The sequence below is a fragment of the Cotesia typhae genome, unplaced genomic scaffold, assembly GCF_013202065.1.
Source record: "Cotesia typhae breed Kobodo isofemale line unplaced genomic scaffold, CoteBio_Ctyphae contig_11, whole genome shotgun sequence".
Lineage (NCBI taxonomy): Eukaryota > Metazoa > Arthropoda > Insecta > Hymenoptera > Braconidae > Cotesia > Cotesia typhae.
In genome coordinates this window covers 5133599-5159850 of record NW_027423711.1, presented here as the reverse complement: position 1 = coordinate 5159850, position 26252 = coordinate 5133599, and the positions used below count along the sequence as shown (strand labels likewise).

General features: G+C 30.1%; 1 protein-coding gene across 5 annotated transcripts in view; it reads right to left on the bottom strand.

The window, feature by feature from the left end:
* LOC141528030 (neural-cadherin) overlaps window positions 1-26252 on the bottom strand; it is an 86348-nt gene that overhangs the window by 58808 nt on the left and 1288 nt on the right. For 2 of the 5 annotated variants that reach the window (XM_074243861.1, XM_074243869.1), the window contains exons 2-10: window positions 9740-10405; window positions 8667-9381; window positions 7745-7936; window positions 7211-7457; window positions 6798-7017; window positions 5978-6254; window positions 5120-5715; window positions 4809-4955; window positions 4541-4732 (exon numbers count right to left, since the gene is read on the bottom strand). In XM_074243861.1, the coding sequence (XP_074099962.1) occupies window positions 4541-4732; window positions 4809-4955; window positions 5120-5715; window positions 5978-6254; window positions 6798-7017; window positions 7211-7457; window positions 7745-7936; window positions 8667-9381; window positions 9740-10336 (3183 nt within the window). In that variant the 5' untranslated portion in view covers window positions 10337-10405. Of the gene's footprint in view, window positions 1-4540; window positions 4733-4808; window positions 4956-5119; window positions 5716-5977; window positions 6255-6797; window positions 7018-7210; window positions 7458-7744; window positions 7937-8084; window positions 8094-8286; window positions 8398-8666; window positions 9382-9739; window positions 10406-26252 lie in introns of those variants that run through there. The other 3 variants (XM_074243877.1, XM_074243885.1, XM_074243893.1) reach the window with 3 other exon arrangements.

Here is a 26252-nt window from a genome sequence, read left to right as displayed (position 1 = left end):
TGTATGTTTTTTTTTGTGGTGTGGAAAAAATTTTAAATTCTTTGAAAATTAAAAAATTTCAATGTTTTTTTTAATTAAGGATTTCTTTTTTATTTTTTACCAGTTCAAAAACTAATTGTCTTTTTTTTTTATTTAAATTTGGAATTTTTACGATAAATTTGAGATTTAAAAAATAATTTTTTTTAGGAAAAAATTGAGAATTAATAAAACTTTCTACACACATGTAAACCAAAACTAGTTTATATATATATAAATGTTTATATATAATACACAGCTATGACACGATGGATACCTACGCAGCTCAGACTGAGCGTTTGTAATAACCAAAATTTGAATAACCAAAAAAAAGAACAAAACAGAACAAAAATAAAGTAATTTAATTAATAATAATAAACTAAACCGCGTCATAATATATTACTTTAAATTCAAACAGGTTTATTAGTTGTAAAACTTGTTACTTTTATTAAATTAGTTGATTTAATTTACAATTTTTACATTTTTAATTATTTTATCGTGTATTTATAAATATTTACAGTGGAAGTTTTATAACTAATTAACCTTTTTGAATTTTTAGCAATGCTCCAAGTAATTAGAGCAATCACAGAAAAAATAATACAAAATTTATAAAAATTTATAAATTTAATTTATTTTCATTTTTTCTGTGACATAATTAAAAAATAAAACTAAATAATTAACTATTATTTTTGATAATTTTCAAGATTTTTTTTGCTCCAAATTTGAAAATTTTTACCCCAAATAATTTTTAAAGGGACAAAAATGTTCAATTAATTAAAATTAGGATAAAAAAAATTCGTTTACAAATTCGTTTATAATAATATTTTACTAATGACAAAAAAAAAAAAAAAAATAAACAAATAAATTATAATGATAGTAAAAATAATGATTCGATAAAAAAAAAAAGTTAATTATTGTCGGTTGGTTAATTGAGTGTAAGGAGTAACCTACTTACTGGAGCACAGCCCTTAATGTCATGAAATCCGAAGAAAGAAAATGGTGCAATAAAGACAAACAATAAATAATTAATAACCAAAAAAACTAAAAATAACAAAACTTAAAATATTCAACAAGATAAAATTCAAATAATTGAATTTAATCAAAATAATAATTTTAAAAAATTCAAATAAACAACAAATGTAAGTATAAGTAAATAAGTTGAAAGAAATGAATAAATAAAAGAAGGCAGGCATCGCATGCAAGCAGAATGCAGAGGTCTCTTTCGGGAGTGTGGGTTGCAGGGCGGGTTTTTTATCAGGATATTTTTCAAAATTAAACTCTTTTGGTTTCCATAAAAAGGGTAGGATTGTGGATAAGTGTAACTTCTTTCGTTTTACGATATTAATATTTTGTTGGTTATTCTCGTAACCCCTAATGTAACCCTTAGCGACACTCTGGAAGAAAATAATATAATATTAATGTACTTAATCGGTATGCCGCCCCAATCACAGAAGAAAAAATGTCACACCACAAATCCGTACCTCTGTTTTGTCTTGGCTGGTTGTATATTTTTTTATTCATTTTATTTTATAATATTGATGATTAATAATTTGTTGTAATTATTAATTAACTCTTTAGATTATTTATTCTCGCTTATTGTCTACCGCGGTGCATTCTAATCACTTGATAATTGATAATTGAAAAAATTAAATAAAAAATTTGGCTTCCTAGCAGATGAAAAAATTAGTATGAATTTTTTTTTACTTTCAACAAAAAATCGCAAAATTGACTTTTTAAATAATTACGAAAATTTGTAATTAACATTTTTTTATTATTTATAAACATTTTAATTAAAAATAAAAATGTCAAACTTTTTATTTCTTCAAAATTTTTGTTCTTTTTATTTTTGGCAAACTGTAAAAAAATTAGTACCTGAAATTTTTCTAAATTTCATCTGTAAGGAACCAAAACTAACGAATAATAATAAACAATTAATAATAATTAAATCGGAAGGTAGTGAGTGTTGAGGAAATTGACAGACAGAGCAAAGGTGTTGATGCATGCGAGGATGAGTGACAAAACGAGATGAAGAAAGTGAAAGATATATTAATTAATTATATAAAAAGCTTTTGAGAGAAGACTGAGTTTACTTATTACTTATAATTTAAAATCGACTATCATTAATTATCATTAAAATTAAAGAATAAATAATTGAGCGGGAGTTACTAAAAATAGAGACAATGAGGGTTAGTGAGTATGGGAGGAGCGAGAGAGCGCGATCCTTTTCCTGTAAAGGATTCAAAAAACACACTTAAACATTCTTATTCTTATCCTTATCAGTTATAATTTATAATAATGCAAGCATTTAGATTTAGATGATTATTATTATTATTGTTAGTTCGTTTGTTTGTCAGATGCACCACAAAATGCTTGGACGTTGACACTGTACGTGGGGCTAAAAATTTTTCAGGTTCCCACCTGCTCCTGGAACGTTCAAAAAACATCACTTCCCTTTTGTTATTAATTAATCATTCGCTGTTAGCTTCACTCTTTCTTCAATAAAAACTCTTTTTATTATTATTTTATTTTATACACGCCGTTTTTCATTTATTTACGTTACTTTATTTGTTAGTCATGATTCATGATTATTATTTATTTTAACTCTGCTGTATTTTTATTCGGAGAAGGAAATTCACGTGGTAGGTTAGTGCACACGCCATTTTTACGATTTTTTCGAAATTAATTATTTAAATAAATAAATACTGAGTGATCCTTTTAAAGAATAGATTATTTACAATTTTTCTTTTCAATTTAAAAAATTTATTTCTTTAAATAAAAATTATTAAAAAAAAAAAAATTATTTGTAAAATATCAATGTTTATTTTTGATTAGAATTAAAAATTATTGAACTTTAATGATTAAAAATTTTTTAATTAATCTTTCAGTATTTAAAAAATAAAGTAAATATTTTTTCTTCTTAATTATTAATTTTTAATTTATTTCCAATCCAAAAAAATCTTTACAGAAGGCAAAATTTATTTTTTTAAAACTTCTTAACAAAAAGGATCACTCAAAATCCCAAAACAAAAATAAAAACCGATAGAAAGAATGAGATAAAAAGTAAAAAGAATATACACTAGTAACTATGAAAAATTACCGAATAGATTGGACGTTAATTGGTAGGCTAGTTTGGATCAGAAAGTTTGGATAACCTGATCGATGCTCGCAGTAATTGCAAGCGGTAGTTAAGTGAAACAAAAAAATGAATAGAAAAAAATAATAATTAACCAACAATTAATTAACCAAACAGAGAATAAAGTGTGTGTTTCTCAAGATAAAAATAACAAATAAAAAAAAAATAAATGATAGCCCGAATAGGTCGATCGATTCAGGTACGTGAAGCATTTAAGAGGAGTTCAGGCATAGCTAAGTATTACCATAGTGAAACACATTGTGCAGATCAATGGGAATTAAAAATTCTATACAAGTGCCGTAAAAACGAAACTTATTTCGTTGCAGTTTTGTGAAAATATAATATAATATATCTAAATAATTTAAATCGAGTCAAAAACGATTATTATACTTAATATTGTATACCCTTGAAAATATTTTCTGTGGTCATATATTTGCATAAATTATTTTTAATTAATAAGACCATATATGACCTGACATGTCTTGATCTAAATAATTTTAATATCAAGGCATATCAAAAAATTTTTTCACGGGTATATAATAATAATAATAATAATAATAATAATGATGATAATAATTATAATAATAACAATAATAATAATAATAATTAGCAATAAATGTTAGTAAAAAAAGACATTACCGCGATAAAAAAACAGCAAAACAACTCATACTGATCGTGTTATTAGTAACGTAATTTCAACGTAAATTATTTCAATAATTTGGCAGTGTACACTCCAGTTTAATATATAATAATAATAATAATAATAATAATAATAATAATAATAATGATAATTAGTAATAAAAACAATGTATATATATATATATATATATATATATATATATATATATATATATATATATATATATATATATATATATATATATATATATATATATATATATATATATATATATATATATATACTATACAGTCTAAAGGCGACTCTGGAATGCGAATGCGCCCGCTACACAATAAAAGCGTGTCCACAAAGATAAATAAATAAATAAATATTAATTACAAAATAATGAAAGTATACAAAATAATAATAATAAAATATAAAATCTTAAAAATATTTACAAAAGACTTGTACATTTGCTTATGATATATATGATATGTTATAATAATAAGCATCCAAACAATTAATTATTATTATATACTGTACATATATGTAGCTGTTTGCTTGTATACTTTTATTTGTTAGTTGAAAACTGGCTTCGCTTATTTTTACAGCAATACAACGAGCGCCCACGCTATTCCAGAGACCATATTACGTACAATCAATGTTAAACGTATGATGTACGCTGATATATTATATATGATAGATGATGATAATTGTTAATTGCTAAAAGGTTGTTAGTTCTTTAATAATTACCCAAGTAAATAGATACTCACGTCTAAAGCCTTCTTCAGGACGATCCAACCCGACTCGGGCTGGATTTCGAAGTACTCCAGGTCTTGGTTATTGCTCGGAGAGCTCAGAGAGTATATTATTGCCCCGTTATTGTCGGCATCTTCGTCTGATGCCGATACTCGCAAGATGTTTGTTCCTATACTTGCGTCTTGTTTTACATTTTCCACGTATTTCTATAAAATTTTTAGTTAAATTTTATTCTAAATAATAACTTTAATAATTTATGTATGATTATAAAATTTGTCATACCTGACGATCAAAAAGAGGCGGGTTATCATTGACATCAGTAATTTCAACAGTAAATGAGCAAACACCTTCCAAAGAAGGTTCGCCCTGATCAGTAGCTTTGACAGTGACTGATACAAATTTTCCGTCGTCTCCTTCACGATCAAACACCTGAATAGAAATGAAAAAAAAAAAAAAAAAAAAAAAAAAAATATAAGAGGCAATTACACAATTGTCCAGTAAAACTGACAATGACTTAAATGTGACAGCAAGACAAGTCACTAACAGTTTAACAACAACAATAATAATTAAAATAAAATAAAAATCGGACGTACTTTGTTGGTCGAAACCTGACCAGTTTCCTCGTCAACAGTGAATTTAGTACCTTTCTGATTGGGCTGCTGGACAATAGAATACTTTACTTGTCCGTTAACTCCCTTGTCTTCGTCAGTGGCCTGGACTTTAATGACGGGGCTGCCATTCGGAGCGCCCTCCTCGACTTTGGGGGAGTAACTCCCGCAGTCTTTGAAGACCGGCTTGTTGTCGTTAACGTCGGTAATAAATACGACGACAACCGCGGTGCTCGTGTGGATGTTCATTTTCCCGTCTGGGCAGCAGGCCCCGTCGTCCATCGCCGTGACGTTCAGCTCGTACTTGTCCCGATCGAGGGATATTTTATCGCCTTGCAGACGAATAACGCCGGTTATCTCCTCGATGACGAACTGCCCGGATGATGTGCTACCACCAACAAAACCAAAGCGTACGTTGTCTCCGTCTTTGTCGGACGCGACTACGGTCGTCACCAAGGTGTTAGGCCCGGCGTTCTCGTCCACATTTGGCGTGTATACTTGCTGGGAGAATTTTGGCTCCTCGTCGTTTTTATTTTTTGTGTAAATTCTTACTGTTGCTGTTCCCGTTTTTGATGGACTTCCTGTAATTTTTTTTCGTATTAGTTCTTTTAATAATTTTAATTATATATAACAATAAAAAAAAATTTTTTTACAATTACTCAACTAAAAAACTAAAATAATTAATAAAATTTAAAATTAAAAATGAAAATAAATTTCCACAAAGCAAATAGATAAAATAAATACAGACAGTTATTTAGCTTCTCTTTATCTACCTTCCCCTCCTCTAAAATTTTCTCATAATAATATAAATGATAACAATAATAATAATAATTTTAATAATACCTTTGTCCTTTGCAGTGACGCTGAATTCATAATATGCATTATTATTATCAGCGTCAAGCTGCTTGTTGTTGACAATAATCCCACTAGAATCCACACTAAAGTGATCGTCAGAAACCAAATATTCAATATCTGCGTTAGCTCCGGAATCCGCATCGGTGGCTTTTACTTTGAGAATACTTGTACCCAGTGGCATGTCTTCATCTACATTGTGGGCTTGATAGTCCGGCAGCTCGAATTTAGGTGCATTATCATTCACGTCAGTAACACGAATCGTTAACTGCAAAATACCACAATATATTATTCCACCACTCTATTATTATTATTATTATTATTGTCATTGTCAATTGAAAATTTAAATGCAAAACTTCTCAAGCTCTCAAAAAATCCACTAATTAATCCCTGCTAAAAGTTTTGTTGTTATAAAATATTTATCACGTCTAGAAAAACGGGGCAAGGCTTCATTAGTCAAAAGTTTGACAAAAGTTTGACAATTAATTTATAAAATAGTTCCCTCGTTTATTTTTTTTTTTTTTTTGTTATTTTTCGCAGCTTGAGCATCTCGGCAATTTATTTAGATTTTTTATCGCTCAAACTATAAGTACATTTTTTCTCGACGGTTTTTAGTTAAAAATTAAACAACTTGGAATCACAAAATGCTTTTTATCAAGCTTTTAATTAACTAAATTAATTAATTTGATGTTGCTGAGTTTAACACTATTTTTTCCTTGTCCTATTTTAGATTTTTTAATTAAAAATTTTTGCATTAAATTAAATTTAAAAAACCTTTTTTTAAATCTTTTTATCTACAGTTGAAACTTACCCCAACAGAAGTTGAGAACCCGCCCGAGTCTTCAGTCGCGGTTACAACCAGCGAATAAACATGAGGCTGCCTGACATCTTCAAAGTCCAACTCCTTGGCGAGTTTGACGATCCCAGACGTCGGTCCAATATTGAAAGTACCCGCGGCTCCTTGACTCTGAGCTTTTAAGGTATACCGGATTTCTCTGTCAGCGAACGATTTGGCTTTGACGGATATTATGCTACAAGGAATTAACGCTCATGTTAGACAAAAATCCTACTTTCTGTCAGTTAAAAAAAAATATATACTTTCTACAATGCGAAGTGGTAATGAAATGATTTTACGTTACTCCTTTGTGCGATAGAAATGTCGTGGAAATTATTTAGAAAATTTTTAATATAAAATAGACAATTTAGAAAAATCAAAGCGCTTACTCAGTGTCTTTCTTCTGGTTCTCCGGGATTTCGGTTTCATAAGTGGGGAGGTAAAATTGGGGGGCACGTTTTCCACCGACGATCGATAGCCGTTCTTCAGGCGTCGACTGAAAATGTTTCTCATCTAGTCTTCCGTTCTGATCTTCAGCTTTCACGTACAATACGTACTCCATGTCCAATTGAAAAACATCTGCACCTCGAGTGCGAACCACTCCTGATCGTTCGTCGACCTCGAATCGACCACCAGCTGTCAAATTTTTATTATTATTATTAATAATGATTTAAAATCAAAATAAAATAAAATAATTTTTAATTTGATGCTGATAAAGTTTAAAATTCAAATTCTGGCTAAAATATCGAAAGTACAAAAAAATCATATCAGATCTTTTTTGTAGGAAATTAAATTCTCTATAAAAAAAAATTTTTCAATATTTCCGTATCTCACTTCCTTTTGCCAGAATATCAATTCAAAGTTTCTAAGAATTATTTTTATTATAATTCTTAAAAAAATAAAATTAATTTAAAAAAACGTACTTCGATCTCTGACAATAAAATAATGAATATTGTGATCGGTATCGGGGTCTCTGGCTTGTAAAGTGAAGACATGAGTGTTCGGAGGAGCATTGAGCTGTACCACTGCTTGCATCGGCAACGGCTTGTTGATGAAGTAAGGTGACTCATCGTTAACGTCTTTGATGTTTATTATAACTCGTTGATTGTCCGTATCTAAAACCATGTCATCAATTAGTCATCATGATCATCAATTAACATTAAAAGTAACAGCAAATTATTGAATAAAATGGTTTAGTAGCTTTGTTAGATCATTATGATTATAGATCAGTTAGTGCATTGACTACAGAAAATTTCTACTTACATTGAAGCTCTGGCAGCCATGATTGATGGAAAAATACAAAAATTTCATTAGTGATGTGATGAACTGATTACTAATTTGCTAAGGGTGAAAGTGCGTCCCATTTTAAAAATAAACAAATAAAAAAACTATAGAGCCGAAACCAATTTTAATGATGATATTCAAGAGTGATTTTTTTCTAAAAGCTCCAAAAATAAAATTGTACCATGTTTATATCAACATGATTGGGAGTCTGGGTAGATAAGACACCAAACCTCGGGAATGGGACCAATTTCCAGAAAAAATATAAAATTGTAAATCAAATTTAAAAAAAATACTTTCAATTAAGGATTAAATTTGAAGTTCGATCGCTGTGATAAAAATTTAAATTCTGGGTTAAATATTAAAAATACGAAAAAATGATAAAAAAACCTTTTTTGTAGAAAATTAAATTTTTTTTAAAAAAGATCTTCATTAATTTTTTTTTAATTTCGCGTCTTTTAGTCAGAATATTAATTCAAAATTAAAACAAAATTTATGAATAAAAAAATATTCTTCACTGGACGATCGAACCTCTTGAAAGTAATTAAAAAAAAAATAACTTACTCGCATTATTAATAGTAACCCAAAAGTCAATAGTCTTTTCAGGGCCGAGTTCCTCGTAATCCCACTTCTCCTTGACTCTAACGGATCCATTTTCCGCGACCGTAACCCACTTGTTTTCATCTCTAATCTTATAAGTCTCCTTCTCGGTCTCTTTCTCCAGCGAGAAGACAATTTTACCCTCGACGTCGCCCTCTGATTCGAAGAACTCGACCTTCTTAGTGGGCCGAACTGCTCGGGTGACCCGCCGCTTCTGGATCCGATGAACCTTGGGCGTCTCTGGCTCCAGAAACTCGGAGGTCAAGAACCGGATCACCGCCCTCGCGGGTCTCAGAGTGCTTCGAGTCGGTGAGCGAATGTCGTGGGCTTCAATCATCACTTCGACCTCCGAGTCCTGGTCTATAGAATTGTCGGGCTCGTCAACGAGCACTAGCTCTCCGGTTTGTGGGACAATAATTATCAAGTTGGTCGGCGTGATAAGCTTGTAAGCGACCTTATCTCCGTCGGCATCCTTGGCCGTCACCCTCCCGATGGTCTCAAACCTCCTCCACATGGGTCGTCCGTCTCTCTCGAGGGTGTCAACGTTTATAGGCCTCATTTCGAAACTGTACTCTTCCTGTTCGAATGTTGGGCTGTTGTCGTTTTCGTCGATTACATTCACGACCCCGCTGATTTTTGAAGTGCTGATAAATGTCGCGTCAAACGCGTTTATCGTCACCTAGGGTGCAAAAATTAATTGGGTTTTTAATTAGTTTGCTGTTTTATTTGGGATTTTTTTTTAGGGATTTAATTAGTAGGATAATGAGTTTTTTTTTGTTTTTTTTTAATTAAAAATTGATCAATTTGTTGTTAAATTAAATTTTTTGAGACTGTTTTTTATTAAAAAATTAATTAAAAATTTTTCAGGTTGATTTAAGTGAAATTTTCAATTATTTTTATTTGAAATTATTTTACCGAAAATATCTCAATTAAAAATTAAACATGTTTTTTTTACCAATTAAATTAAAAAAAATACTTAAAGATAATTGAGACCAATTTTAATTTAATAAATTCTAAACTCAAAATGAATAACTCACTTGATAGCTTGATTTGGTTTCCTTATCAAGCGGCTTAGCAGTAACAACCCTGACACCCTGATCAGGACTCTTGACCGTCAAATTGAACCCCGTTTCCGCGGAAGTTTCCTCCATTAACGCGAAGGCTCTTTCGCCATTGTCCTCCGGCTGGAGGACATAATGAACCGGAAAGTTTCCGTCGGTATGAAGGATCGGAAAATCTTCAACTAGAGTCCCAGGCTGAGAATTCTCCATGACTTGTCCGTGACCTAAATGCTCGTGAGTGAAACTCAACATGTTTCCTCTGTTAATGACGAAGAGATGAACATCGTGGGTCTGGGTCCCGTTGGCGAGCTCCTCGAGCACCAGAAGGTTGATCGACCTGTTGACCAGCGGCGTGAGGTCCGAGGTCGTCATCATCATTCCGTTGTCCAGGACCGTGAAATACTTTGAAAACCCGGTCTCCAGCAGTCGGTAGTTGGAGAAGTGTCTCTTCGCAACCTGGAACTTCATCACTTCGAATCCCGGGTAGACGTCATGTGGCACCACTGACACTTTTGAAGACGTCGCTATCGTTAAGGTGGAGAGGAAGAACCCCAGGATTATTGGGAGCCACATTTTCAGGCCGGAAAGCACCGACTTTTTACGGGGGTTCTGCTTTTACTAGAGCATCGATGCAAGTATGACCTGTAACAATTATTTTTTATGGTTTTGTTAATAAAAAAATATTAATTATAATAACTTCAATAATATAGACAATAATAATAATTTCGCAAATAATTAAAATAAAAAATAAAATAGCGCAATAGTAAAAGTCTAATTTTGTTAATGAAGATGAATTAAATTGAACAATGGTAGTTCGGGTCGAGAGTAATACAACTGTTGTCTGTAGCAATAACTAAGGGGGAAGCAGTAATAACTACCGAGTGGTCCCCATCGTGAATCGAAATAAAAGAAGCTGTCTTAGAATAAATATATATATATATATATATATATATATATATATATATATATATATATATATATATATATATATATATATATATATATATATATATATATACTATAGTATTGTCATATTGTAATATTGTTATATTGTAATATTAGTAACCCTCCATTCCATTTGATTTGATTCTCGCCTCACTCACGACCGGATGTGAGATCACCCGCGGCTCGTTTAACCTTGACAAAACTTCCCCAGGCTAGTGAGCATCCCACATTCTCTACTTACTAATTGTAACCATATATTGTCCTTGCTTACTTTAACTAAAAAGCGGTACCTTTCAGTCAATGAAATGTTACGTCAATTATATTATTCACAACAGGTCCAAGTATTACCCATGCGCCAGATTTAATTACTCTAAAATAACACTCTATCCTGTTTTTATAATTATTATTATTATTAAAATTCTTAATGCATTAAATTAACAGACATCACAGCAGATGCGGATAAAATTATAATTCAGTAGAAACACAACACCTCTGTTTTATTTCTCTCTTTAAACTTCTTTCTCTCGTTACTTGTTCTTAAGGAGGATTAAATAACAGCTTCAACTGGATCATGACGTTCCTCGAGAAAATATATATGATACATTCATAAAGAATTTTTATTTTATTTAAGTGACTGACTGCTGTTACATTTAGAAGATTAATCAACCAACCGAACGTCCAAGTATTTAATATCAAAAATAAAACACTCATCATTTATTTATTTATTTAATTATTATTATTGATAAAAAAATTTTCAAATATCAAGTACTAAAAAAATGACAAATTATTAAAAATTTAAACATAAAAATAATATAAACTCATGTCGTTACATTTTAAAATGAAAATATGATTAAGCCGATGTCTAATTAAATTTAGTAGAACACTAGGGGAGTTAACGGATGCTGTCATATTTTGCCGGCTAATAAGATCCATATGAATGTTAAATAACACAACATAATATAACATACATTCACATATACATACAGACAATTTACCGTAAAGTGTCTGGTGGGTGTGAAAACCTATATGACACCCTTTCCCATATTAAATACCCAGCTCGCGCGTTCAGCAAGCGCTAGTTCCATTGTGCGTGTTAATAATAGTACGAAAATTTCGTTAAATTACTTTAACTCATTGGATTACGCTGCTAAATAAACTTATAATTAACACTCATTTTTTACCGAGCGAGCATACATAATAATAATAACATTACGGGAGTTTTCGTCAATTAAAATTTATCGCTATCGATGTTTCAATTTAATTTACGGACAAACTTTGTTTATTTTTATTTTAATTTCATGGATAAATGCTAAATGTTAAATGTTCAATGTTCAATGCGTGCAAAGTTTTGCGTATAATATGTATAAGCATGTGTTGAGGATGTGACGCTCAAATGCCAAAGGTTTAAATCGAAACGGATGCTGCTAAAAATGAACGAGATGTCTAGGCTGTGTATAGAGTGTTTTATTATTATATGTATGTGATAGGATTTCAGGCGCCACTCGCATTTATTTGGTTTCGGATCTGATTGTTATCAGACATTGTCGTGTTGCATTGATGGTATGAAGGAATTTTTTTAATTTTAATTATTCGTTTTTTATTGCTGAATATTTAGGAATAAAATTCTAAAACTTTTTAAGGAAAATTTTGTCTTAAAGATATAAAAAATTCTTGACTGGTTTGTAATTTTTTTTTGGCTTAAAAAAATATTAAGGAAGGTTAAAAAAAATTCTGAAAACAAAAATAATTATAAAAAGTTTGTATGATTAAAAAAAAAAAATTTTGAATTAAAATTTTCACACCCAATTGGCGACTTAAAACCCACCGTAGTAAAAAAAAAAGGCCGGTACAATAAATATTTAATCTCGAGAAAGCGTTTTTTGTAGCTCACAGCTGCGCTATTGCCATTACGGGGCTGAATTTGTCATATTTATTGATTTTATAAGCCCGTCTGAGGTCTAAGTTTGCCTGAATTTTATTTAAAAATTAATTTAACAAGCAACTGGGTAACACTATCCGCGTGAACAAGCATCTGTTGTTTGCCGAGTATTTTTTGTCGACCATTTTTCACCTGCAATTACTAACTCCGTAATTGTAAGTAAACTACATCAATAATGTGTCTCGTTAAAACACTGAATTTTATTTCTTGAAAACGTTAAATATTCACATTATTATTCTTCCTCGAGGAACAGATAATAATAATTATTATTTAAATTAAAGTATGAACTAATTGCACATGTGTATGGTGTGTGAATTTACATGAGAATTGAATTTTGGAGAAGCGAATTTATACAAGTAATAAAACCGCGGATAATAAATTTTTGGTTTTTTGTTTTAGTTCTGAGTAATAAATTCCGGAATTAATTGTTAAGTGAATAAACTTGGGTATTTTATTCAAGGATTTTGGATATATATACATGGCATGTAATACCTGTCGTATATCTTTGATGACAGATTTCATGTAGTATGTATGTTGTGTTAACAACAATATAGGGCCGAGCTAACACCTAACCTAACACCTAAATAACATACTGTACTGCTTTACAAGGTTTGTCTGTTGACACAAATAAATTCCGAATTCTCTTCTAAACTATTGTATATTCATGCTATCAGAGTGTCGGTCATATAATATAGATACTGTGTAAGTTTGGTCAACTTTATTCACCAAAATCAATCCTATTTTACGTCCATAATTAACGTGATAAAACAATGCCAGTAATTTGTTAAAACGTCAAATTTGACGTTGTTCTCAACGTCAGAAAATTAATTTAACAAGGAAGAAAAATTTTTAATTACAAAAATTTTATTAAATAAAATTTTTCTTAGTCCAAAAAATAATTTTTTTTATCAACATAAAAATGATTTAAAAGCCCAACTTACAACCCCCAAAACTTCATAAATTTAATTCTACATTTCTCCGTACCCATTGAAAGATAAAATTTATTTGAGTTTGAAATCTATGCGCTCTTACACGAGCAGACATAATATAATGTAGAATAGAGTACTTGAGCGTAAAAAATTTTTTGTGTGCCGAGATTGAATTTTTCATGGAGAATTGACACGCCGATGCTTACTCAGGCGAAGGCCTTACCTCCAAAGTTTTCGTATATATTTGTTGTGTATATAATGTACAATATAAAATATAAATAAAATAAATATGTAGGTCTCCAAAGGTGTAAACTTAAACTTAACATCTGAATAGTCACATTGTCACTGGGTGTCTCTTTATTCATTACAACAATGGAAAAATGAAAACCCTGGTCGAAAAGATTGTGACTTAAACCTATCAATACACTCGATTTATTTTCATCTATACCCCTATGCCATTGTACTCCTCTCTATTTCCATCGTCTTTAGCTACCTATTATTATCTATTATATATCGCATATTATTTAACTATTTCGGCTCTACAATGCCCGACTACCACGCGTTCTATTCTCCATTCACTGCTGGTACCTTTATTTGTTGTGGTTAATAAATTCGATGCTAAATTATTTCCTCAACAGAATAGACGCAAGCATCGATAATAAAACTGTTGATTAAACATTTTCAAATGAAATCTCGAGAATAGAAAACATCAATAAATAATAATAATAATAATAATGATGATGATTATTTACTAAGCAAGGCTAATAGACTCTCATGCCCGCTTCTTCTCAATAAATGGATAACGTCTTTTTATTCACTTTATTTCTGGTAGATAATTTTTTTTTTTTTTTTTTTTTTTTTTTTTCATTTTATTTTATTTTGTCAAGTAACACACTTTTATTTTTACCGGTACCGGGAATCGAAATTTGACCCCACGTCTACGACTCTTACGACTGCCTATACCCATCATTCTACTTTTATTCAACACGTCTAACCCCCATTAATTTTATTATCATTGTTCTTAATAATACCTAGAAACCTTGCAGTCACTGTGTGACTGTCGTGACTTAAGAATTATAAATAAATAAACTTTTGCTTTATTAAATAATTAATTTTGTTAAATTGCACTATTTTTAATTAAAAATAAAATAATAAAACTAAAAAATTATCTATACAATCTTTAAAAAAAATTTTTTGACACTATTTAAATTTTAGTCTTTATATTCATTGATAAAAATAATATAAGATTTAACCAAATAAAAAGAATCAATAAAATAAAAGTATAAGTTGTTAGTTAGTAAAAAATAAATAAAAGTAAATTGATGTTGACACTAAGGGTCTGATAAAATGAATAAATATTAAATTAAATACATAAAATATTTATTACGGAAAAGCCGAAATTATAAATATAATTTACAAGACATAGGTCACGTTTATGAAGCTCCGTCAAAGCGAAAGGAAAACAAATCGATTTGCCGAGCGATAGTGTATCTTTCCCCTTGGTTACACTCCAGTCCTTAGAGATTCTTCCTGATAATATTTCTACTGCGCAAGCTCTGTTATTTCGCCAGTTAAACTATTTAAGGCGGAGATACACGATTAGTTCACCGGAGAAACTTTACGATGATAATAATAAATAATAAATGTAATAAATAAATTCGATACAATTTTTATTTAGTATTTTTTTAAGCTCAGAGGACGAAAGTCACCGAATATTTTAGTGGAATGTAGTCGAAGAGGAATAAACCCTTGAATGCTATTCCCTAATAATTTTTACGGGCTGTCGCGCTCAGGAAAAAGACATTAAGTTCCATCATGCGAATAAAATTCGTCAATATACATGTATATTTTTATCTGTATATTTATGTATATTGAAGAATTTTATGTAAACGATTTCGTCGTTCAAAAGAATATTTTTCACCTCCGGTGCTTGCAAAATATTTCAATCTACTTTATATGTAATAAAACTGAAGGAAAATATTACATTTTATGTTAGTTTTTTTTTACGTACAAAATGATAAGATATTTGATAACCTTTATAATGAATTATATTACAACATTTATTTCTGATATTTATCTGAAGTTCATAAAATTATTCAGTTTATTTACCAACACTATTTTACTGATGAATGATATAAGAATAATACACATGATTTATAAAATTGATAAAGTTTAAAATTCAAATTCTGGATTAAATATTTGATTTAGAAAAAAATCTTATCAAATTTTTAATAAAAAATTAAAAAAAAAAAAAAAATCAATACTCCCAATTGATCTTCATTAATATACCCTCATTTCTTTATCTTACATCATTATAAACTTCCTGGCATTAATTTACCTATCAACAAACCATGGCAGTAAAATATTGTCCCCTTAATATATAGAAAAATAAATCTATCTCTTAAAAAAAAAAAAATAAATAAATAAATACTCAATGTCCCGCAATGATAAGTACAAAAAAATCAATCGCAAAAAAATTCCCCGAAAGAGTGTTTATAAAATAAATTAATCTTATCAAAACTATTTATAAATCACAGCTTAAAATTTCCGGTCGCTCTCGAAGCTTGGAGCAACAAAAATTCTTCGAAGCATCGCTAAAAAAGAGGAAATAAAAAAAAAATGGAGAAATCAGTTGGCTCGGAAATCAGCGCAGGCGTAGAGGAAAATTAAACCGTGGCGTGTACAGCCCATCTTTCCTTGATTTAGCGCGCGTCGGCGCGTCCTTTCGCTTTATGCTTGTAAAACGTTTGGGGTTGGATGTAGTACTGTTACCTCTTTATATATATAAATATATATTACGTATATTAGACGGCAAAGTGTAAGAAAATACTCAATATAAGACAGGGAGACCGAAGAAACACTGGCTTAGCTCAACTCATATCCGCTCAGCCAAAGTCTAGAGAAAACGAGACGCAGCCGAGTACCAGGGGAACGAAAAAAGCGGAGGGCGCCAAGTAAAGCTCAGCTGTAGGAGGAAGAAAGTCCGGAAGACTCATACGAGGAAGAAAAAAGATGAGAAATATCTGGAGGGAGGAAGAACGAAAAATTCGCGTCTAAGAGTTTTAGTTCGAGGGTGTAGTACACTGTAAGACAGGACATTGGCTCCTACTCGGCCTTTTGACGCAGCTACCTCCGAGCGGGGGTGCAAGAACCCTTAGGGTACAAGGAGACGTCGAGATTGAGCCAACTTTTTCCTCCTCCATTTTAGTCTCCTCTTTTCTTTCTTGTCTGCGGCGGGCTTGAGAGTTTTCAAGATATGAGTACGGAGTGAGACCGCACAGTTGTGGGGGTGTGGGTCGCGAGTATCAAAATACGAGAATGAGAGGGAATATGAGAGGAATGTACTAGACGTCAGTTGTATATGTCGTGTACGAGGGTGAGCTAGTGAGGAATAAAAAAAAGATTTTGGTGATTTAAGAGTTTTTGAGATTTATGCCAGGAGATTTTTTTTTTTAGATTAAATTATTTGTTTTAATTTTTTATTAAAAATAAAACGACAATTTTACTAATAATTATTTCAAGAATATTTTACGATAAATTTAAAATCGATTTTTATCGAAAAAAAAAAAAATTTCTAATCTAAAAATGGACTCTTCTGGAGAATTATTGAAAAATTCTTCAATTTCACCTACTTTTTCAATTTCTACCAAAAAACAAATACTCGCTATTTTTCTCTGCATATTTATCACGATTTTTTAAAGCTCAACCTCCCTCAATCTAGCCAGCATAACGAAAGAAAAAAGCTCCTTTTTTGTGTTGATTTTTTTATACACACATTAGTTTGAAAAAAGAGGAAAAGCGCCCCTTGGTTGTAAAATACCTCGCTCAAATATCAAAATATAAGAATGAGAGTGAATAAGTGGAATGTAGTAGACTTGAATTATATATAATATATAGTATTAATATATAGAGGTAGAAAAAGCAGAGTAGAAAGTTGGAATACGGTAGTTTGAGATTGATTGAGAGAAAAGCTAGGACACGGTTTGTGAGCCAGCAGCGGGGAGAAGGAAGGGGGCGCGAGAGGAGAGTTCGTCAATCGATAAGAGTAGAGTAGAGCTGCATACACTCTCCACCTCCACCCTCTATCCTCAACGGTCTATATTTCTGTATCTATATATCTATATCTACTATACCCTCAACTCAACTCGACTCAACTCCATGACGCTTGACAACGACCTTATATTACTGCACAAACGTTTTTACTATTTCTGGTTCTGTTTTATGGCGTTTCTACTACTGGTTACTCTAATAGTAACAATAATAACATCAATAATAATAATAATATAAATAAACCCTCTAATGTAACTATTACTGTTATTGTTAATGTTATCATTATCGTTATCAATATGGTTATTGGTGAAACAGCGTGATATATTATTATATATTCTGAGTTTAGAATCGCAATAGTGCCTTTACCTACACACCTAGTGAGTGTAGTACATGCCATAACATGTGTGGAAGAGAAATAGAGAAATAGAAAGAGAGAGAGAGAGAGAAAAAAGGAGAGATACGCCTTTGTCCATGCCAAAAATATCCAAGTATAGTATCTCTCGTGTTTTCTATTTATATAATACTATGCCGGTAAATTTTACACACGGGTTGGGGCAACGTTCGAACTTAACAGAACAGAGTTGAGAATTGAAATGTCGCGAGTGGAGCCAAATTGTCTTATATATTAACGATATTTGTAAAATATATATTACATCTAGTATTTTATTTTTTTTTTATTTTTATTCGGGCTTGTAGCACTTCCGAGTTTTATTGCTGTTTTATAGATTAAATTATTGTGTTAAAAAAATTTTTTTTTAATAATACTAACTCTTCAATATTTAATCATTAAATACTTTTAAATGTTGGTTGAAAAGTTTTAATTTAAAACAATTATTTTACTTGAAAATAAAATTATGAAAAGAAAGATAAACTCTTAAAACTTAAAAAAAAAATTTTAATGTTAAATAAAACTCTAAAAAAAAAAAAAACTTGGTAATACAAATGGTAGAAGTACATTATTATAGTATTAATTACAGAGCCCGAAATATTTACTAGCCGGATTATACAAAATTAAACAACCAAAGGGTAGAATCCTTAATCAAATATAATACACTTAAATACAAATCCGACGTATACTAGTGTTATGAGAATTTATTGGGTAAGCGCAATCGAAGCTGAATAAAGTATATGCTCCAAACGTACACTGGTGGTTATAAATTCTAATAAACTTCTGTATTTATATTTACCTCTATCTGTGTATACTGAATAATATAATATCATACGTACTCTGATTAAATTGTAAACTAATACCTCTAGTTTATTTCACTCTACCGCCGAAATGAAAACTTCAATTTTAAAAATTTATGGTATATGGTATAGAGAGAGAGAGAGAGAGAGAGAGAGAGAGAGAGAGAGAGAGAGAGAGAGAGAGAGAGAATTAAATTCAGAGCAGAAAGCTGTATTAAATAAAAATAAAAGCCCGGGAATTAAATAGTGAAGTGGAAATTTTATAAAATATAAAAGACCTCGTGTATAGAAAGATATAACGTAAGATGTAGGAGAAATAATTATCCATTCATAAATTTATAAGTGACAGCAGGAGATTATAATAAACATTGGAATGTCGGAAGTATACTTGAAAGAGTCTATTATATACAAAAATTTACGAGTTTTATTATTTTTATTACTACTTGGAAATTTAAATAAAAAGTTTTAAGAGTAAAAATAATAATAATCGATATTACAGTAACTGTCAAAAATTTTTGATAATAATTAAATCAAAATTTCAGGAATCATTTATGATTGATTTATGAAAAGTAAACCTTATTAATATTTAAGAAATAAATTTTTTTTATTACTCATATTAAAAGGAACTTTATTTCCTTTAATTCAAATTCATTATTATTATTATTATAAATTTTTTTTAAATACTATATCCTGAAAGACGTTTGGCCACGCGTGGAGAGGAGGGTAGCAAACAGACGATCGCTTTCAAAGATTAAAAGTCCATGGTTTGTTAGATCGCGAGTAGAGGCGAGAGTGATGTCTAAATAAAAGCGGTAAAGGAGAAGTAGAAGTAGACGCCGAAGGAGCTGAAAAGCAAAATAGAAAGGGGTGAATAGAATAAGTTTTGTGTACAAGAGCAGTACAGAGAGAAATCTTAAAATCATGATCATGAGGTGAGCTCTTTCTCGCTTTCTCCGCCCCAACTCGGTTCCGCTCCTTTTCTCTCCTCCACAATGCCGTAGGTACTCTTGAATATACACGTTATCAAGGATTCAAATGTGCTGGGCTTTCAAAGACCGGCCCGACGTGTACAATGTATATAATAAATAATATATAACAGCGCAGTTCATATAAGTAATATAAGAGTGAGTATGGAGAGGAACAGTGAAAGAGGAGCCCAGTGGGTCCTTTGCGTCGTATATCATCGACATATGCACCTAAATTATTTAATATGCCATTATTATTATTATTAATGTCTTCTCATTACTTCCGGTCTCTTTTGACTGCATTCCCGGTTTTGTTGGGTTTTTTTTTTTTTTTTTTTTTTTTACTCCAGTGTCAGATTCATTTACAGAGTCATGTTTTAGGACATTGGAATAAATTCTTTTCATTGAAGAATGTGAACATTTTTAATTTTACACTACTGAAAAAAATTAAGTCAATTCAAGAGAAAAATTTTTGCATTTTAAAGAGAAGAATTTCTTTTTTGCTTAAATAGTAAAAAAAAAAAAAAAAAAAAAAAAAAAAAAAAAAAAATGGTAAAAAATAAGTCAATTTAAAAATTTTTTTCCAGTAAAAAATTTCAAAGCCTCACTACTAATTACAATTCCAAAATAAAATTACAAGTTACATATTTTGAATAAATTACAGTAATTACACTTTCGGTTTTCATTTCCGCCTCGCGGAAAGAATAATTGCAATAATTCAACTAAAAAATTAAAATAGTTATTCGTGTGTACATTTGCAGTCTGATTATCTTATTATTTTCCACAACACAAAACTATATGCACACATAATTTTTTTCAGCTCATTATTTTATTATTAAAATGCAATTCCACACTCTCATTAGCCTTTGAGTTCATTTAAGAAACAAATATCACCGAGTTTGCTCCAAAAACGTGAAACAGAAATTTGTTTTTTTCTATCAGTATTCATTTTCATTCATAAATATTTATGCCAACTCGGAAAGTTTTTACATAAATATCAAAAAACATTTTATTTTATAAATATTCGACTTATATTTTAGTTTATTTAAAAACTATTTTTTGTGAATACAAATTACACGGTCTTTTAACTGTTTCATATAAAAAAAAATCAAGTAATTAACCTTTGAAGCCCGTTTTTGTTCGCTTTCACATAAAAGTAATTGCGATTTTAACTTTATTTAAATTCTAATTTATTTTTATGCATTTGCATTATTCTTTTTTACCCTCGATCGGCTTTCTGACAATAAAATTAGTAACAATAAAATTTTTAGGACAAAATATACTGTCTAATATTACGAGAATAAACGAAATGAAATGAAATTGAAGACATTGGATATTAATAATGGGATATCATATTTCAGTGGAATCGGAGATAGCTTTTGCCCTTATTTTCAGTCTGGTTTTCTGTTCCTCGGTCGCGCTTTTTCTTATTCTGTCCTCTTCTCATCTAATCCCTTGGCTGCACACCACCGGCATTGTTATAAAATACTCGAGACAATGTTTTGTTCCTGTACTGCATATAGTACTCAGTACACACTCCCCATACTTTTTCCTCGTCTTTCAACAATTCTCGTTTGTCAGAGCTCTCTAATTACCGTGTAGTAATCACTACTATTTTCTTTTTTAATATCCACGTCCCGTATTGATTAAAAAAACACTTTCTGCCAACACTCACCCTTAGTATTTATACTTTCATACGATCTTACCGCGATGTTTATTAAATTATTCAAAAATAATTTTTTTTTGCATTCCTTACAAGGTATTTAGACTTTTTTTTTTATAAAGAATTTAATTTTCTATAAAAAACACCTTTTTCTTTCTCCAAAATTCAAATTTAAAGTCAAAAAATAAATTTATAAAATTTATCAAGTATTATTTAAAAATTATCAAATAAATAAAACTTCTTTTAAATATTTGTCAAAAATTTATAAATGTCAACTGCTACTCAAACCTTAACCGTGTTAATTTGAGAGAGTTTGAGAGTGCCGACAAGAAATTCAAACTCGTCATCCGAAGTTTTTCTGTAAGAAGTGTCTTCGCTTTGTATAACGTACAATCCCTACTTTTATAACCCACGCAAGAGCGCCGAGTTCAACTTTTGACATTTGTACAAAGGAGGAAACTTAGTTTTTGAACCTCGAGCCCGAGTTTGAAGAAAAACACCAGCTAATCTGTAAAGAGCACTGGAGCAACTTGTTTGAAACTTAGAAGCAAAAAATTTATAGATAACCTATATAGATATACATACATACATCCATACAGCTCAAAAGTAAGACACGTATTTATTTTTTTACTATTATATCTTTTCTTGGACTCTTGGCTTTCTGGTTTATATATTTTACTCACATTATGTTTTATGTTATTCTTAAAAGTTTCTGCAGTATTGTATACAGCGATGCCATAACTCTTGTTTAAATAAATAATAATAATAAATTTGTATTATAGTATCTCATAGATCTTAAAATTTCTTATAAAATGAGTACTTATACGCCTAGATTCATTTAAAAATATAAATCCGCGAATTAAAAAAAAAAAAAAACATTTTTTCTTAAATCTTAATAGGAATTACTTTTTATGCAACCAATTATGAATGATTTGACATAAATTTTTATTAGTAAAAATAAAAAAATTCTTGATACTTTTATAAAAATAAAAACAATTATAAAAATGTTGATAACTTATAGGAGTTACACGGAACTATTACTTAATACTTTGTATAAAGTATTTTATTACTAAATAGAAGCTATATACTCGACTTGCTAACCGGCATTTATTATTGCTGTGTACATAACACACAAGTCGAAGGCTTGAAAAAGGTAAGAACATTACAGATGGAGAAAAAGTAAAATAAAGGAAAAAATTACAGTGAGGAGGCATAAAAAAAAAAAGTAAGTGGATCAATACTTGGTGAGGTGACTCGGGTTGTAGTAAAATAGAAAATGTCACTGAAAAAATACACGCTGCAGAATTGGAATTGAAATAAAACACACCGATACATTTGTATATATCTATAGGGTATTAAATTTCTAGTGCAACGTGCAAGTGAAAAAGTGCCTTGACTTGCAGGGTGTATTTACGTTATTTATTATCCAAACTTCTGCGAAAAAATGGATGTTTGGAAAATCTTTCACCAGTTGCGAAAAAAACTAAATATTCATTATATATTTTATTTCTTGGAAGCTTTTTTTATTTTTTTTTATCAAACTTGAAAATTCAAAAATCATTTTTTGGATTATTTTTTCTGTCATTAAAAAATTTTAAATGATTAAAAATAAAATTTTATTATTAATTTATTAAATATTTTTTTTTTTAAGCATTAGCAATAAATATCAGTCTCATTGTCCAGTTATTAAAATTTATGAAGCATTTAAAATTTTTTAGCAGAGATATTTTAACGATAGAATTTTAATTTGGGTTGCTCAGGGGAGAGGTAGATAGAGAAGGTCATGCGAGAATAAAAACGCTCAAAAATTCATAGAGGGGAAGGGTTAGATTCGCGGAAAGGTCAAAGTGTCGGGTTGTTATTATAATTTTATTATTGCTGGGATCTGGTTTGAATGTTTCAATGTATATTTATATTTATATTTATATTCTGTATAATAGCTATTGTGGATAGATACCGGTATGGATATTATGGGAGCCGGTAAAAGGTATTAAGGTCACCGCAATTTGCTAATCGATTACTCTAACGGTACGTCAATGTCAGATGACCCCTTTGGAGGCAATCTTTGCATGAGATCTGATAATAAAGATAATCAAGTAAACGTTAATTGCTTAGACAGTCATTGTTAGCAGTCAATGGGTTGTTCTACAAGCGCTCTAGAATTCTATTCGAATTTAATCTGTTGTGAATTTAGATTTTATTTAAATGTTTTGTTTAAATGACAATAAATCTTTTGAGGTCAGTTTTATTGTTAGTAGAATTTAAAATTTTTTTGTTATAAAATTTTGAATTAAAAAAAATTTTTATTTCAATTTAAAATAAAATTTTAAAATTTTTTCGACTGAAATAAAATGAAATCAATTTTAAGCTTTAACAAAAATTAAATAAAAAAAGAAATCTTTTTTTTCCGTGCATAGTATTTCACAAAAACTTAACAAAAAAATTTAATTCCATTTTGGGATAAAAAAAGAATAACTCTTTAATAATATTTAATCGTCAAATGAAATCAAAATGCAAAAAAGCTGGCCTACTTCCTCTCCGGCAAAATTTATGAAGGACTCAAAAAAAATAAAGTAAATATTTTACCACCCGAAGAATTTATTTCCTTGGATAAAAAAACGAGCCACTAAAATAGGGTAAAATAATGTTGAAGGCTTTAGCAGTAAATAATTGCAAAATGAAATGAAATGATGTCAGTTACAATATAATATCGAATTTATCGGAATGAACCTCAAACGACTATCGAAATGAGATTTTGCGGAAACAACTATATGCCTCTTCTCCCACAAGCACATAGACAACTCCAAAGGCTAAATTTAAGAGAGATCGATATTGAATTCGTCAACCCATCCCCGTCCCCGTCCTCGACTGGAATCGGATGAAGCCAACGAACCTCCACCTCCACCTCCGTCGGCATCTAAATAATTAAAATTAATTACATTCTCATCCTCAATGAAAGTTTGATAATTATTTCGCCGACAAACTCAGACATATCATATATATTAATAATACAAGTCCGTTCCGATCGATAAAACAACCCATCAAATTTAAGTCCTATCCAATTTCCATCTCTGTTGATTTCAACTGAACATCTATTTTTTTTTTTTTTTTTTTTTTTTTTTTTTTTTTTTAACACTTTGATACTTTGATGGATGAAATTTAAAACTCCCGAAAATTTCAACCAGTGAGTGCAGGATTATTGACATTTCGCTAACTGACGTGCACTTAGCATACAAGAATTCACCCGACGTCTCAAAAATCAACATACTAACGTGTAACACTCAAAACATAAAAAAGCTCTCAACGGATCGCCAGAAGTACAATTGTTAAATATTATGGTAGTGAAAATAGCTCGGAGCTTACTCACTGTATTTTTTTTTAAGTGTATATTTTTTATAAATATACATATGAGTTCAAAATTTAGAAATATTCCATAAAAATAATTTTTTACAATCGCAAAAAAAAAAATACAGTTAAATTTTAATTTTTTTTGCATAATTTTCTTCAATTTTTTCATGCAGGATTTTTTTACTTGCATAAAAAATTTTTATGTAAAATTTTGAAGGACGAAATTTTTGATTTAATTTCTAAATTTAATATTCTATAATGTAAAAAAATCATGCAGTACTTTGACAAAATTCATAAATAAATTCTTCTCACATACATTTATAAAAAAAAAGGTGATGTAAGATCGATAACTAGAGAAATAAAGCAGAAGGTTCTGTGTATCTATATCTGTCAGTATCTGTATCTGTATCTGGTTCTTTGAAACCGCCCCAAGTGGTTGGTAGAGGCACCCTCGCTCTTCTAACTTGATCCCCGGACACCCCATCATCAGTGGTACGAGTCACGGGGCCACTCATCCCCTTTCACTGATTCTTCCCTCGTTCTGTGAAAAATTTGTTCATATCCCGAATCCCGAATCCTGAGCCGAGTTTAACAAACTCTTGTTAACTTTTCGGATCGCTGGCAGTCGCAATATTAATTTAAAAAAAAAAAATAATAAATCTAAAATTAGCAGACATAAAAATAATTAAAAAATTTTTAGATCAATTAAATAATTATGAAAAAAAATTATTTAAAATTACTTTTTTTTATCATAATTTGATTTGTTATAAAAATTAAAAAAATTGTCAGACGTTGGCTGATTTCAGTATCATTAATAATGATAATAATAAGAGTAGTAGAAGTAGTAGTAGTAATAATAGTAAAAATGAATCTTTATTCATTATTATTACGCCGGACGTACTTCTATTCCGGATCGGTGAATAGCGTCAGACAATCGGCAATCAACCTCGAGAAAACGTGGCGTTTTAAAGTCACCAAAATCAATAGTCTGGCAACGTGGGGCGCCGAGGTTGGTGAAGACAAAAACCACGAGGTTGGACCGATATAAAAATCTATCTTCTTCTCTGTCTTGCATTTTATGCATCTGCGATCTACGATCAACGATCTATGATAGACTCAACAATATAAAGACCGCAGTCTGTTGGGTGAATCCAACTTTACTACTAGTAGGTTTATTGAACCTTTACTCTAGTAACTCGTGTAGTGATAAATGAATGCACAAATATATGACTCATGAATTATGAGCACAAAGAAGCCAAGTGCTTTGACTCCACTCGCCAGACGTAATCCGCGTCATATCCTAGATAACGATGACGACACCTGGGATTAATATCCACCAGTGACGTTTTTCCGCAACGTCAGTATCATAATAATAATTACCAGTATAATCTTATTTTTCAAAATAAATCAATATTTTAATTATAAAATTTTTTCTTTCATATTATTATTATTAATGAAACTA